At 36.5% G+C, this 16,221-nt stretch overlaps 1 protein-coding gene across 1 annotated transcript in view; it reads left to right on the top strand.

Annotated features, from left to right (window-relative positions):
* The window catches only part of CBLB (Cbl proto-oncogene B), a gene marked incomplete at both ends in the record, with an annotated part of 134,396 nt that overhangs the window by 81,997 nt on the left and 36,178 nt on the right, over positions 1-16,221 (top strand). The window contains 6 exons of the mRNA XM_080358488.1: positions 166-322; positions 4,071-4,192; positions 6,283-6,420; positions 7,953-8,040; positions 10,348-10,479; positions 14,496-14,699. Coding sequence (XP_080214614.1) covers positions 166-322; positions 4,071-4,192; positions 6,283-6,420; positions 7,953-8,040; positions 10,348-10,479; positions 14,496-14,699 — 841 coding nt within the window. The remainder of the gene's footprint in view (positions 1-165; positions 323-4,070; positions 4,193-6,282; positions 6,421-7,952; positions 8,041-10,347; positions 10,480-14,495; positions 14,700-16,221) is intronic.

The following is a 16,221-nucleotide window of genomic DNA, read 5'->3' as shown; positions in this document are numbered from 1 at the left end:
ATGTTTGCTTAGGCTGCTTTCAAAAAACTTGTTTGTTTGTTTTCTGTAGAGAAACCAAATTAATGTTCCACTTCTTTAAAAGAAGTGCAGTTCTGACGTCTAAATAAGGTATAAAATCTTAAATATGTAGTTTTATTATATTTATTATTTCTACCCCTCTCACAGAACTATAGTGCCATGGAAAGTGTTCAGGCAGTGCCTTCATGAAGTTCATCAGATAAGCTCTGGTTTGGAAGCAATGGCTCTGAAATCTACTATTGACTTGACCTGCAATGACTACATTTCAATTTTTGAATTTGATATCTTCACTAGATTATTTCAGGTAAGGTTTGGAAATTTTAGATGCTTATATGAATTTTTAGAAGCTTAGTGCCCTTAGATGCCTACCTGTGGGTCAAGGAAGTGGATATTTTGGAAAAACTGAAATAACTGAAACACTGGAATTCAGAAATAAATTGTGCTTTTGTTTTTAGTCTGTCAGAGTCACCTGGCTCTGAATCAACACCTACATCTGAAAAACTGAAAACATCCAGTAACTCCTGCTTCATTTCTGCACATATTTAGTATGATTACGGTATCTTTGTGTTTGCTGCTTACTTACTTTTTACTAATCCTAAATGCATTCTTAAAAATGTAGGCCTTCAGGTACTTGTGTTTTTATTGTGCTTTTGTATCTATATATACCAATATGAAGTGTTTCTGCAAACACATAAGGAAAGTTACACGTGACTTTTTAGGCTAAATGCAAGCTTAACTCTTTATGAACATATTTTTGCCATTAATGCTCTGCTGTTTATTTACAAGGGACTATCTTTGGGAATAGCATCAAGTGTATTTCTGTTAATGGGTAATATTTACCTGAAATAAGCTCATATGTATGTTACATGCCTCTGTTTACCTTGTGTCCATTCTGCAGAGCATACTAGAAGTATTTCAACCAATATAGAAGGTGGTGCTGTTTTGCATCTCTATTAAAATTGTGGCCAGCAGGTCGAGGGATGTTCTCCTCCTCCTCTGCTCTTTCCTGGTGAGGCCGCATCTGGAGTACTGTGTCTAGCTCTGGGCCTCCCAGTTTAAGAAAGACAAGGAGTTACTGTTCCATCTTCCATGTCATTCTGTGATAATCTTTGTTTATCTTTCTTGATTTTGCTGTTATGGGAAAGGATGCCATTACCAAGTTGATATTAAGATTTGGCAGGAGGTGATTAATGGTTTTAGTTTACACCATTTTGATTTTAATCATCTCTTCTCCATTCTGAGTCAAAACTATCAAAGTTGAAAATGTTATGGTGTAAGTAATCTCTCTGTTAAATTTAACCACAAACATTGGTCACACATACAGGTTATGGAGGTTTGAACAAAACTTTGGGGGTTCTATGTGGTGAAATAATAAATGAGAGAACATAGATCACTGTACCTTATGCTGCTTTAGCAAAATCCTCCTAAGCTTTGCCCTTTATGTGGAGCTTCATATGATCAAGCATTCCTGTCTGAACATCAAGTCCTGCCTAAGTTTCTTCTTTTTTATTTAGTATTTAGCAAACTAATATGGTGTTCAGGTTAGTAATCAAACCCAAATCTTGATCTTGACTGCAGAATGTCTGAGGCCCATTGGCTGCAACATACATCAGTATGAAATGCATTTAAGGTTCCTTTCTGTAGGAAAGTGTTCTGCTTACAAATAATAACAGGATTTGAGCGTGTGTGGTTTGTTGCTTCATTTTTTCAGTCTGTACATCAAATAGAAAGTTAAATGAGAAGCCAGTGATCTGAGAAGTAACAGTTTGTTCTGACCCTGTGTGGGATCTTACAGGTTGCGTTAAACTTCAGGACAGAAGCCTCAAATGAGATTTATTTTCCTTGTTCTGTAAGCCAGTGAATATGTTTGCATTAGTTTCTTTGTGAGGCCATTGCTGGTTTGATTAATTACCACGCCTGGTGCTAGAGAAAGGGAATCAGCAGTACTGATATATGTAAGGAGAGAAGACTGGTTAGGATTAACTTTTAATTTAACAAAGAAGCAGAGAGAGGATTTTTGCCAGACAGACTACCAGCTGGTGCAGTAGCTGTGTAACTGTTGAACTTGCACTGAACTTAGTCTGAGAACCTCTCCCAGAGGTTGCATTTTACTTCTCTAGTTTTTAAACAGCTTCTGTAATGATGTGTGCATACACCCACGGAGAGAAAATCCCAATTGTTTAGGTAATCAAAATACTGTTTTGCCAACTGTGGGTTGTGTTACAGAAAAGCTACGTTTATGGTGATGCTTATTCACAGAGGAAAGCAAGGCTGCTGTTTGTGGAGATCCTGTAAAAGTGAATTTGCTCCCCCTACCTCCCCACCGTGTGCAGCACAGCTCTAAGTGCTGCGTTCTCTGGCGGGAGATGAAGTTAGCACGGCAGAATACGTGGATGCTTTGAAGGAAAGGAGCTTCATTCTGTCACTGTTAACATGTCAAGCTGTCCTTTTATGCAAAAATGTTTCCATAGAAGAGAAATCATACAAATCTTTTCCCATTTTCCCTGCTTTTGTAATACTCTCTGTGCACAAGGCAAGCTAAGAGTTCTATCCCTTTGATTTTTCGGTTGTACTGTCACATCATTTCCCAGGTATAGCAGTAGTGTGACACTTTGTAGAGAGTCCGAGCATATCTACTGTCAACTTAGGAGACTGATGGTTGCAATTAACCAAGAAATTTGCACACTACTTGAATTTGTTACATAATATACTGTAGCAAGCCTTTAAATTGCCACAGTCCAACAAAACATCAAAATACTGAGTGTTTGATCACCGTTTTTGATTTCTGTGCGTGCACTTGAGTAACACAGCAGGAGGAAGAATGTGGTTTTATGAAGGGAGTGTCAGTGCTGGTGTGGCGAAGGGGGAAGCATCAACTCCCTTTTGTCTCTAGTTAGGACAACTACCATTTTTCATGTGATGAAGCCTCATGGCTCCATCTTTGAGGGTGCAAATAAGAGCTGGCAAGATGTGGTGTTGCATCTGGGATTGTGCATTTTTCTCCTTTCTTTTGTACAGATTTGAACACCTGAGGTTTCTAACAGCCTCTGTGCTGAAATCTTACCGTTCTGTTTCATGCATTTGTTTTGAAGAGGTGTTCATTTTTAGAGTCAAACAGGTGTTCATCCACGTTTAAGTAGTGGTTAGGGTTTGCCTGGGAAATGTATGATAATCTCAGGCAGAACTGTTGGGATACTCTGCTCAAGTGTGTCACTTACAAAGGCATTTTGTCTCTGTCGTACTAGCCATTAGAAGATCCTTTAAAGGGAATTTGCAGGCCGTGTGAGACCACAAGCCTCTTGTGTTGCTTAACTTCGCCTGCCTTGATCTTTTAACAAATACATAAATCTCCAAACCATTCAGAGGCAGTTTCCTATCTTTCCAAATGCTACCAATGAACACTGAATATATTTGTATTAATCTACCACTTAAAAATCATCCTTCATTTACAGTAAAGGACTCTTCTGTATCGTTTGAGATGATAGCATGTCAGGCATATTTCAGTGAGTTTTCTGAAGCATTTCCTGTTCAAGTCAGCAAAGACTGTGATTAAGTGCTGTCAATATTTTTGTTTTGTGGCTGTAATACCATTATGGTAACTGAAGAAATCAAGAAGTAGACAATAAGAAAAGGAACAACAGCTCAAATTAGTGGCTTTCTTAGGCTTCATTTGTTAGTGTTACTTATCATTTACTGTGAAAGTGCCTCAGGACTTTTCAAGAATAGGCTTAATTATGTTTTTATTAAGCCATCTTGGAGCTGCATTTTGCAGGTTCTAAGTAAACATGGTGCTTAATATTTTACGCAGCTACAAATAGGAGATTCAAAAATTTACACTTGATGTTCTTGGAATAATTCTTTTGAAGGAATCCTTGTAGCACAGCTGGGTATACAGGACAGTCTTTTGTACTATTTAGACCTTAACCAAAAGTGTGTATTTTTCATCTGAAGCTAAAACATAATCGGTCTCTTCTGACAAACTGACTTGAGTTTTCTTAGAAATATGTAGCTACCTGGCTGCATCTGTTTAATTGTTTGTCTTCTCTTTTCAGCCATGGAGTTCAATCTTAAGGAACTGGAACTTCTTAGCTGTGACGCATCCTGGATATATGGCATTCCTGACATACGATGAAGTGAAAGCGAGGCTGCAAAAATATAGCACTAAGCCTGGGAGGTGAGAGGTTTTGCTGATTATTCCTTTCCAAATAAACTTGCTGTCTCAGAAGCTACATAATTATTCCAGGTTCATACTTCTATATTGCATGACACACTCGGTGCAATACTGAAGGTGTGAAGTTTTGGCCTTTCTAATTATTTTTTTGTAACAGAGTGAATCAGAGAAGTAAGTAGTAGCTTGGGTTTTTATACTTGTGATTTTATTTCTATCAAAATGTATTTTTAAAAATAGTTTAATGCTAAAGTTTAGAACTCCACGTTCAGAAAATGTTGAACTTCTAGATTTTAAGACATGGGAATTTTGCAACCATGATCTGTTTTTTTATGCCATAATTCTCTACAGCTATGAAGCAAAAAAAATCATACTAGCATACACGAAAGTCTAAGTCTAAGTACAAATAAACGGGGAAAAAAAAATGAAATTACATTGCTTTTCCTTTCTTCTGAATTAGGTACAACAATCAATACATTATTGAAAAGCATATTTGAAAATATAATTTCCTTTTCAAAAGTTGCATTGAATTGTTGCTCAACAATATCTTTCATGGTAGCTTACGCTTGTTGCTTAACAATACCTTTCATGGTAGCACACTTAAGTTATTAATTTAATCAGTGCTTATGTATTCCTTATGTGTTCATTATTTTTTCTTTGCCAGTAATGATTCTGTATCACAAGCTCTGCATCTAAATAAGGAATCTATGAGATTAAATTTTATGACACGTAGAGTTTTTAAATATCTTCTGTGTGGTGCTTTACATACTGAATTATTCTAACTGAACTTTTACTGTTTATGCCACTCCTGTTGTCCTGGTTTTTTTCTGCACTCAGATTGGAGAAATAAAAATTCATTAATGGATTTAATCCTTTATTAGTTAACTATTATTTTGCTACTTTTAGCTTTCACTTATGAAGCTTTTTTTCCGTAATATCTAGTTGTCTAACTTTGCTGTGGGATCACATGTATACGTAGTTAAAAGTGCATAATTTTGAAACTTTTTAGAGAAGTCTATCAGCACATTATGTTCCTTGTAAATAGAGAGTTAGTTTTAAGATAACTTTCTATTGCCTATCAGAAAATTACTTTTTGAATTGTGTTGGTGAAATACTGGAATGTGAAAGAGGAGATGTGAAGTGAAATCTAGTGAAGTGAAGTCCTGGAAAATTACACGATCCTGTTCAAATGAATAGTTACTACTTCAATGAAATGTTTGCCCCATTGAAGTCCATAAGAGCCATGTCAGACTTCAGGGAGCTTAAGATTTCTCTTTTTTAAACAGTTTGGAAGGAAATAAAATATTGATGCATAATTAAGAAAAGCTGCTCTATAATACAAAATTGAGTTTGTGGTATTTCACTATGGGATGCTTTTCTGAATGAGGTTTTTGTATATGAGGTGGTATCTGACATTAAAGGGCCTCAAGTTTTTAGCAAGAAGAACTAAATGTGCCTGATTCTGTTGTCTCTAATCTTCCTTTTCCTTCTACTGTCTGTCACCTGTAACACACAGAAGTACTTAAATTTAAGTCAGGTTGGGTTGGTATTATCTTGTGTTTTCTGAAGTAGAAGTGATATTTGTTCTGTCCTGTTCACCACCTCTGGTACACACAAAATTAACATTCCTACTAGAGTAGTTCTCATTATTCATCATTCACTTTTCTATTGCATCTAAATATGTTTTATATTTCTCCTTCCTTTTGTGTATGCACAAAGGGCATGTGTTGTAGTTGTGGAGACTTGATAATATAATACACTGTTCCTGAAAAGGTTTGTGGGCATGGCTAAATGTATGTAATAGGACTATTCACAGTGAATGTGCAGCTTTCACTTGAAGACCTAAAAAGCAAGCAAATGAAATAGTTGAGGGTAGGGTGCTACTGTTAACTTGTTTCTGCCCATGAGGAACTGATAGTGTAAGAGATGCAGGTTTATTTAAGGCTATACAATGAACACGTGGCAGGATTGTGAATCTGACCCAAATCTTCAGAGACTTAATTCAGTGTCTTAACCAGAGGCTGTCCTTGCTCTCGTCACTTGTTTTGCTGAACTCTGATTAGCACTGACTTTTTATTCATCCTGTTTTTATCAAGCTACATTTTCAGACTGAGTTGCACTCGCTTGGGACAGTGGGCCATTGGATATGTGACTGGCGATGGGAACATATTGCAGACTATACCTCACAATAAGCCTCTGTTTCAGGCTTTGATTGATGGCAGCCGGGAAGGATTGTAAGTAAAAATTCTTATAGTCACCATGGGTATGAAATCCTGATTTCCTTGTTCTCCTGATGCTTATATGGGTAGTTGTTAAAGATCTTTAAAACAGAAAATTTGGATATGGTGCTTAGCATTCCTTTGGAGTTTAAGGACCATCCCTTCTACTCATTTGAAAAACACTGGTTTCCAGGTAATTCCATTAGCCAAAGTTAACCAAAGCCATATCTCATAGCAGATAGATTCCAGGAGAAAATAAAATCAGGCAGCTGTCACATTGATTCCTTCCCCCCACCGCCCCCAATATGAGTCCCAAGTGCACTTAAGCTTATTGAACAATTACTACTGCCAGTTACTCATGTGTCTAACTCTGGACAATGATTTGAAAGCTATGTAATTGCTTTTTTATATATTGTGCAGCCAGAACATTTTCCAGGTTCTAATAGTTTCCTGAAAAGATTTACCATTATGAGAGAATCTAAGTTTGCAGGGAGAAGTAGTACATCTTTACTAAGTTAGCTGAAGTAACAGACAAATTTTTGGTGTCAGAATCTTTTCACTGGGATACATGTTTTGATATGTCCACCTGATTATAATGGGGGGAGGGGTTGAGATCAGTCCTCAAAAAAAGATTGAAACCCTTTACAATCTTGCAATTTTTATCAGTCCTCCACAGTCCAGTAATTTTTTCCATGTATGATGATTTCATACCTGTAATAAAAAACACACTTATAATGATAGTCTTTCTGCTTGATAAAAACTGAGCAAACTAAACCTAGAGCTGAGAATATTTAATGCATAGTCAAGTTTTTGTACCCTATGCAAATATAACTTTCTCAGAGTGTGACTTAGCAACACAATTATCAAGAAACTGTTTTCAAGTTAGAGATAACATAAATATGAATATAGAACAACGTATGGTCTCTGCAATATCACTTAACCTACTATTAGTTTCTCACAGGACTGAAATGCCCCCAGTCTGCATCTTGGATTCTCATTGTAGATTCTTGTCATAATGTACACAGGTTTATATATGTCATGATACACACAAATATATATGTCATAATATTATATATGTATATTATATATCATAACACATGTAGATATACACAAATATGTGTTACCTTCTAGTCTATTACTTGAAATAGCCTATACAGTCACCAATTGTGGTGCTCGCAGTGGAGGGATCACTAGGAACAAATGCAAGCATTAGCTCACTGTGAAATGAAGTTCTAAAATAATATTCTTTTGAGCTACCCTGGGAAATTAATCTGCTAACCAAATCTCAGATGCATCCTGGTGGTAGCTTTGCATGTGATGTCAAAATCTTTCCCATGCTTTCATAAATAGACTTGAGCATGTCTCAAAATTCATATGTAGCAATTCAGTTGCACCCAAAAGATAAGAAAGATGGCTGAGGAAATACAATGCATTTTAATTAATGTCTACTCTAACTTATTCTGCCCCTTTGAAATTCCATATGTATTATTTAGCTAATAAAGCTAAAGAAACATTGCATATTTATTAACAGTCTTCTTGTGATGCAGCTATCTGTTTCCAGATGGACGAAGTTATAATCCTGATTTGACGGGATTATGTGAACCGACACCACATGATCACATAAAAGTCACCCAGGTATGTTGCAGAGTTTGTCAGTTACTTTGTAATCTTCGCTTCCCTTAGCATCTCATTTAGCAGTGATACAAGCTTTTATTAAAATGTGAGAAATGAATTCATAAGAGTGAAAATATGTTGTTGATAGAATGGCTTAGATGAAGAACAAGATAATAATTCTTTAAACTCCAGAGCCAGGGGTGATGCAGATGGCATGTCTTGGAAAGCTTTGTTTATTCCAAGCCTCTTCCAAGTGGGATATGCCTTAATGGTTATGAAAGATTTTTCTGATATTTATGTTGCAGGCCTATGTAGCTTGCGGTTTCCTTGTTAATAGCAGATGGGAATACAGAAATAAAATCAAGATCAGATTATAGTTTTGAAGGCTGAATAGGAATGGTGTGGTTTCTTGACAGGTCCAGGAGGAAAAGTATAGTTCATATATCACAAAGATACCACTTCCAGGGTCCTTCTCCTTTCTTCTTTGTCTCTTGTGTGAATTAAAAGAGAGATCAGGGAAAAGTAGCAGAAATAATTAAGTGCCTAAAGAGACTGACTTTGTAGAGAAAATGAAAATATCTAGGTGTGTTTATAGTCTGATTAAGTGATGATGTGATAAATTAATGTGCTGACATTTGATATTCAATTAATATGAAGTAGCCACTGCAAGACAAATGCTTGATTAAAAATGCTACTGAAATTAACACTAGAAGGTTAAGTATACTGTGTAGAGCATTTTTTCCTGACAAAAACAACAGAAAGTCTTGAGGATATATTCAAGGAAAGACATCAGACTGGATACAAGCCATACAGTTTCAGATGCTCTGCTGTTTCTTCAGAGCAGACTGAGTGTCCTGCAGAATCTTCTGTAATTTTCAGTGCTCATTGTGCATTCCACCTCCAGAAATATTTTAGAAAAGTAGTATTCATTATCATCATTGTTATTATCAGGAATACTGTTATGGAAATATCTGTTTCTTAAGTAAAAGAATTCATAAAAATGGTTACCTGAGGAAAGTCTGAGTACATCTCCTACCTGACTTCCTTCTTTTCCCTCCAGTCTTAAAATACTAATAAAAGAGTAATGCAGAGATATCAGATATTTGTGTTTCACAGAATGATTCTCTAGCCCCATATCGTTACTTGTCCTCAAGGAAAGGAAAAGTAGCTTAGACATTTTCAGTGATTGTCTTGTTCTTCACAGGCCAATCATGTTGTATTTTGAATTCACTGAATGAATCCAGTTGCTTCTGAATTTGTAGTTATGAGGACACTGTTAGTTAATTCTGATCGTAATTCAACAGAGTCAGAACTATGTGGAGGCTGCCTTAGATAACATGTAACTGCAGTGGTTTTAAGCTGTCGTTAGAGCTGGCTGAACTATGAAAAGATGGTTTAAAAGTGGCTGCAGGACTAGATTGCTGCAAATGGATTCTTTGTGAGAACCCCACTATAAGCATCTTCAGTACAAACTGACTACAGCTGCAGATATGAGCTGTGTTTATTTTCTCTTAGCCTCATCTCCCCTCTGATTACTCAGCAGTAGCTGCTTATTTTCCTGTGACCTGAATTCTACTTATTTTAAGCTTCCAAAATGTGTTTTTTTTAAAGACTATAAAAGCGCTTTATTTCTACACAAATGCATTTGATTGCCAGTTTCCCAACAATACCTAATTCTAGAAAACTGTTCTGGACTCAAGTTTTATCTATTATTTATTCCTTCTGAAGATGTTATAATACCTTCCTGTCTGTCTTGTAAGGATACACACTACTGAGTGATCTGTGCATGACTGTTGCCATGTTATCCTGGTGGGGTTTTCTTGCTGTACTTCCTTCACAAGCGTTGTTTACTTAAGTTAACCATACTACAATCTTGCTGTAGGTAGAAAGCCCTCTTGCTTGTCAGTTTTCAATCCAATAACTTTTGTTAGTTCTAAACTCATACTTAGAAAATTTTGTTTCCATTCATCACTTAATTTCTCACTTAAAACCAGGTGTTCATTATCTTCCTCTGCAACCAAGGAAAAGCAGAGTCATGTTTACATGTGAGAAGTTTGTAGAAAACCTAATAGGCACAGATATTTTAAACTTTTTCTGTAGCATTTATTGTATGATATCATAGGTTTGAAGAAGCAAAAAGTAAGCTGTTCCAGTAACTTTAGTGTGGCTTTTAGATAGAACAGTAGGAATAGTTTCCTAGAGTAATAAGTAAAATTGGTTGGAAAACACGGGACTCAGAGAAACGTTTGTCACTACTGGTCCTTAAGTATTATTCTTTGTGAACAAATCACAGTAAAGAAATAACCCCTTGGCTTTCTTTTGTTACAGGAGCAGTATGAATTGTACTGTGAAATGGGTTCCACTTTTCAGCTGTGTAAAATCTGTGCGGAGAATGATAAGGATGTGAAGATTGAGCCTTGCGGACACCTTATGTGCACTTCTTGCCTTACAGCGTGGCAGGTACTGTCATAGTTCAATTAGTGGAGAAGAGGATGGATTTCTCTGTTACATCCCTGTTTACAGTGTGGGTGTATGTTTACTCAGTCAGAGGGCTCAAGGACATACATATTTGAAATGAAAAACTTTTTGTTTTGTGCACCAAAATCTGTGAAAAATAAAGTTCCAGGTGTCATTAAAATCTTGACTTGCAGGCTTGCCAAGACCATTTGCTGACTGCTGCTAAGTAGAAACTCTTTCCTGAGCAGTCTCTACTCAGACAGTGAAAGCTGGGCATTTGGTGCCAAGTCAGCCACCCAGGGCACTTCATGATGTATTCAAAGGGCATGAAGAGAGGGTAACTGACTACACGGCATTTTATAAGAAGACAGAATGTCTTTGGTGAGAGTAGGATTCCATCAGTAGTACAACTGATGAAATGGCCTGTGGAAATATACTCTTAGGATTCTTGTGTTTCATGTTAATAGTATGTAAAGCACTAAGCCATCTAGATCTAGAGGGTTGTTGAGGTAAGGGTTTGGATGGAGGGGCAACTCTGGTCTCTCAGTGTCATGTGCAGAATATCCCAAAAACCACAGAGACTTACTGGTGACACATGTGGCTGTGTTTTGTCCATCTTCTTCATGGGCATACCAGTCCATGGAAAAAGGGAGGACTGATACCTTTAGTTCAGCACAGTTAACAAGCATTTGACGTAAAAATAAAACTTAAAAGCAGAGGTCATTCCTCTTTATGACTTCAGACTCTAATAGGTGGTTCTCAAACTGAATCAATTCTGCGTCCTTCTCCCTGCCCCTTTCTTCTTTTCTTTCTGTATTTTGTGGTGAGAAGTAAGGGTCATTCCATTCGCAGGCAGGACTCTGTTCCACAGTTAGGCACCAGTCTTTGGTTACAAATGTAGTGAGAAGAGTAAAAAGAACCCTTGACCCTAGCCCATTTTTGACCTGGTTCATCCCAGTTAAGGGGTTTTCATTCCCATGTTTGAGATATGACTTTAAAGTACTGTAGATTTTCTTTTCACATTCCTAATTAAGAACTAATCATTGGCTAGTGATCATGATGTGTCAGAAGTATCATTTTTCTTTCCTTAGCAATAAAGCTTGCTGAAAAAGGTATATTCGCAGTTTCTGATTTTATGTTCTTTCTGAAACTTGAGTTTGCTCCAAACACAAATCTTTCAAATTGCCCACAGATCAGAGATTCTAAGAAAATTCCACTTTAGACATACCCAAATAAGAATATTTATTTCACTACTAAGCAGCTGCTGAGCTGGAACAATATTTCTCATTTCTGGAGTGCCCTTTTTCTGTTCTTACCAGTTTCATTCTGAATAACAAACACAGAGGTCTGACTGTGTCAATCTTTCACTTTAAAAAAATCTGAAATTCTGAGGTCTTTAGCTTTTTTGGTTTTTTTTCCCCCTTAACTAAAAGGTCTAAGCAAAAGGACTGAAAGCTTTGTACTTTTGGTTGCCGAGTGTCTCACAGCACGGTAGCCCCATGTTCCAGTGTTGTACCAGTGACGGGCTCTGGTATTGGAGACTTCAGAAGCAAAGGTCCTCGGCACTTTGGCCAATGGCTAGGGATTCAGAAAGAGGACGACAAGGCATTTTGGCAAGGCAGTGGATGTAGCCTCCCTTGATTGTAGTAAAGCATTTGACACAGTCTCCCACAGCATCCTTGCAGCTAAAGTGAGGAAGTGTGGACTGGATGATTGGGTAGTGAGGTGGACACATTCCTCATCCAGATGCAGCCTCATCTAGGTGTTTTTCCTCCGGCGGAGGGATTGGACTAGATGATCTTTTAAGGTCCCTTCCAATCCCTAGCATTCTGTGATTTTAGGCTGAGGCAACTGACATGTTCAGAAATATCCAGCTTCATCAGGACATTGCAACCAGCTGTAATTGGCCAGGTACATATCGGACTTCATTACAAATTTAACTTTTGTATAATTAGTGAGGCAATGAAGAACAATTACACTGTAACAGCATCAGCTGTTGTGAGCTTCTGGTGGGCCAGTGTTTAATTGGCAGCATAATGGCTCATTAGACATGCCTCAAGAGGTCCAATACAGATGTTTTCACTAAGCAGGAAAAAATTGAGTAAGCAACATCAAATCTGCATTAGAAGACTATGGATGATTGAGAGTTTTTCACCTTCAAGGAGATCAGTCTCAAATAAGACTTGATTTAGCTGTTTCCATTTTCTATTATGCAACAGGAGTAAAATGTCATTTTCTTGCACCTAAATCTATTCTTGTCTAAAAATGACGTGTCTGGACTTGATTCTAAAAGCATATGGGCATATATACTGCATTGTAAGGTTCACAATAGCTACTCAGTGTTTCAAATAATCTTTCTATGGGTGTGGACAAATGTGTGTATTAATATAGAGATCTCAGGTCTCAGTCTTAATTTCTCAGTTATGTTCATATGGTTGAATACAAGTCTCTGCTGCTGTGATTGGTTACCCAACATATTCTGATGAATTTTAGTGCTTTTGAAAAGAAAGGAAACCGCTAGTACAGAACTACTTGACAACACACGTACAGGAAAGCCTTGAAAATGAAAACCTCCATGCCTCATCTCTAAGGCTGTTTTTAGGAAATGAAACAGTCAAGAATTGCATGAATAAGGGAGGACTTCTGTTCTCTTGACAGTGTTTACTTCAGTAGGTCCATATAATTTGGAGGCACTCTTTGAGGTAGTAGTTGATGTTGACTAGCCCTTTGTTATTAGGTTGCAAGGCTGCTATGAAGTAGATTACATATATCTTTCTGTACCAAATAAAAATCCAGTACTACACCATGCAAATAGATGTGACTTTTGTCAGGAGACATAATTTATAGTTAAACGGCCTTGGGATGCAGTTCTTCCACAAACTGTAGAATCATCTTTTGGTAAGACTGGCAAGTATCAAGATACAAATAATGCTAGAAAAATATTAAAGCTCTCCTTATATCTGAGAAGTCAAAGAGATGTGCTTGCTTGATGATCTTTTAGGATGAGTTAAGTTGTTTAGAATTAATTTTTGTGTTCGTATATTTTTAGCTGTCTGTCTGTCTGACTGCAAATATGACACAATGTGATTTCTGAATTCTGAATTACCTTGGTCTCTCAAAGCTTCAGGACTCTTTTGGGTGTGACTGTATGGGGGTTTTTTTGATGTTGTTGGTGATTGGGTTTGTTTTCCGTTTTGCTTTAATTTGAAACTACATTGTGCCTCTTGATGGAAAAAATTCTTTATAAGTGCTTGAAAGACTTTTCTCAGGTATTTTTGTTTATTAATAATCTGAAATCTACTTTAAAGGCATTTTGATTACTTCTGACAAGGAAAAGATATTTCTGAAAAAAATAAAACGAATGGAAATATGACTGCTTGACAATGATTTAACACATTGTACCACTTTGAAATTAAAATTCAAGTAATTCTTATTTCTGATAACATGTGAAAATAGTTCCTTGTTTTACATAATTTATTGAAAATGTGGTAAAGTCCCGGTTTGTTACTTAAACAGGTAAAAAATGTAGCTTTAGATGTTCTGTATGTATATATATATGCAGCTCATCTGCATTTTCTAATTTAAAATGAAAAATAAATACTCTATATTTAATAGAAAAGATATATAATAAAATGCATTATCTCTGTCTACACACCTCACCTTCTTTCCTCTGAAGCAACAGGAACATGGTAATCCTAAAAGGCAAGGTGATGCTTCCTGACGTGTAATGCTAAGACAATTACAATTTTGGTGCTTTGTAGAAACAATGGCTGCATTTTGTTTAGTTATTTGTAAGTGAAGCTTAATCTTCCAAAGAGAGACAATGTTAAAAGTGTAGTCATTTTACCATTTACGGTAGTAGTAACTGTGAATCTGTTTCCTGTTTACTCCAGTCCTTCTTTAGGAGCTCTTAAAGACCTGTTAAGGGCATTTTTGTGTAGAAAGACGTAAGACCTACTTTTAAAATTACTCCTATGTTTTATTTTTAAAAAATTATGTACTTTTTTGTCTTGCCGCAGGAGTCTGATGGCCAAGGCTGTCCTTTCTGCCGCTGTGAAATCAAAGGAACTGAACCAATCATTGTGGATCCCTTTGATCCAAGGGATGAAAACTCCAGGTGCTGCAGTATTATTGATAGCTTTGGTATGCCCATGTTGGACTTGGATGATGATGACGATAGAGAAGAGTCTTTAATGATGAATCGTTTGGCTTCAGTCCGAAAGGTAAATTTTCAAATGCTGTACAACACATAAAGCTATATGTTTGTAAATGAAGCTGCCTGTAACTTCGATCAATGAGAGGTTGCACTTCGTGCCCTAGGTTTCAGCAACTCACTGAACAGTTCTCAGGTTGAAAAAACAAAATGCATCAATATTGCAGTGATAACACTGAAGTTCAGTAGGAGGAAAAAACCAATCCAGATTCCCAGCTGATATGCACTAAGTTAACTCTGTTTATAATGGAGGAAGCATGAGTTTGCACCAGCTGAGACTCTTGTCCAAAATACACTATGTGGACAATTCCATTAACTTTTATTTGTAAGGAACACAATATTTCATATATATAGAATATATTATTAGTTTTCTGCACACATGGATGCACATGCACAAAATGTTTTAGGATTAAACTTGAGTTTCTAAGTAGGCTATCAATATTACTGTTTTATAAAAGTGACCTGGAACCCTATTTGTATTGCATACAAGTATCTTTTAATCATGTTTTATGTGAGTCTATGACTTTTTTTCTATATTTTCTGTATTGGGTACTTTTAGCAGGAAAAATATGTCTGAGATTTTCCATAGTGACTTTGTATTTGGTGATGTTTTCTGTTCTGAAAGTGCTCTATGTTGAATTCTGGGCTCTATCTTTGGTCACAGGAGATATTATCACTGATAAATAAGCACTATCATTGGCAAAAGTTTATTTTATGTTGTTAGTTTTTACTACTATATTTTAGCCTAGAGTAGATATTCTCATAGGCCATGCAACACGGAGTTTTACAGTGCAGTATCTATATTTTACCTTTACCTAAGATCATCTAGATTGCATAGTTGCCTTGGAATTAATTCTGTAACATCCTTCTCTTTCATTTCTATACCATGATGGGTCTTTTTGGTTGGTTTGGTGGTTTTTGATTTTGGTTTTATTTTGTTGTTCGTTTGTTTGTTTTTGTTTTGTGGGTTTTGTTTGTTTTGTTTTAAACAAAACCAAACAAGATTGTTTCACTCTCATGCCTGAGAGTGTCTGTCAGGTAATATACATACATCTGATATGCTTCCTAACCTCTATGAATCATTCTTGTGTTTCATATGTAGTACAACGTGGCCTCCTCTTGGGAACAGTTTATCCTTCCTGCCTGGACTTAAATTGCAGTCTGCAGCCTGACCTCTGTGAGATAGCCTTGAATTGATGGGCTTTTATAGCACTATCGCTTCCATGATAAGGCAAAATTGCATTATGCTTTTATCAACAGAAGGAACAATAGGCTTTACTTTAAGAGGTCTTGTTTTCAGTATCTGCCAAGTGCTTGAGTGGTTTGGTGCTTGCTATTTTTATGTCATTAATTTCATAGTTCAGTGAAAGAAACCTACTAATTATCCCTGAAGTTCAGGAACAACATTTTCCAGTCTTTGTTAGTCTCTTGAAGTCCTTGCTTGAAAACTTTGAATTATCAGGTCATTTGATGATTTTTTTTTTTTAAGCTGTTGTTCTCTTAAAACTGTTACCAGTGGTTGTACACGGATG

This window comes from Nesoenas mayeri (genome assembly GCF_963082525.1).
Source record: "Nesoenas mayeri genome assembly, chromosome: 1".
NCBI lineage: Eukaryota > Metazoa > Chordata > Aves > Columbiformes > Columbidae > Nesoenas > Nesoenas mayeri.
Note: the sequence above shows the minus strand (reverse complement) of the source record. Positions and strands in the feature narration are given on the sequence as shown.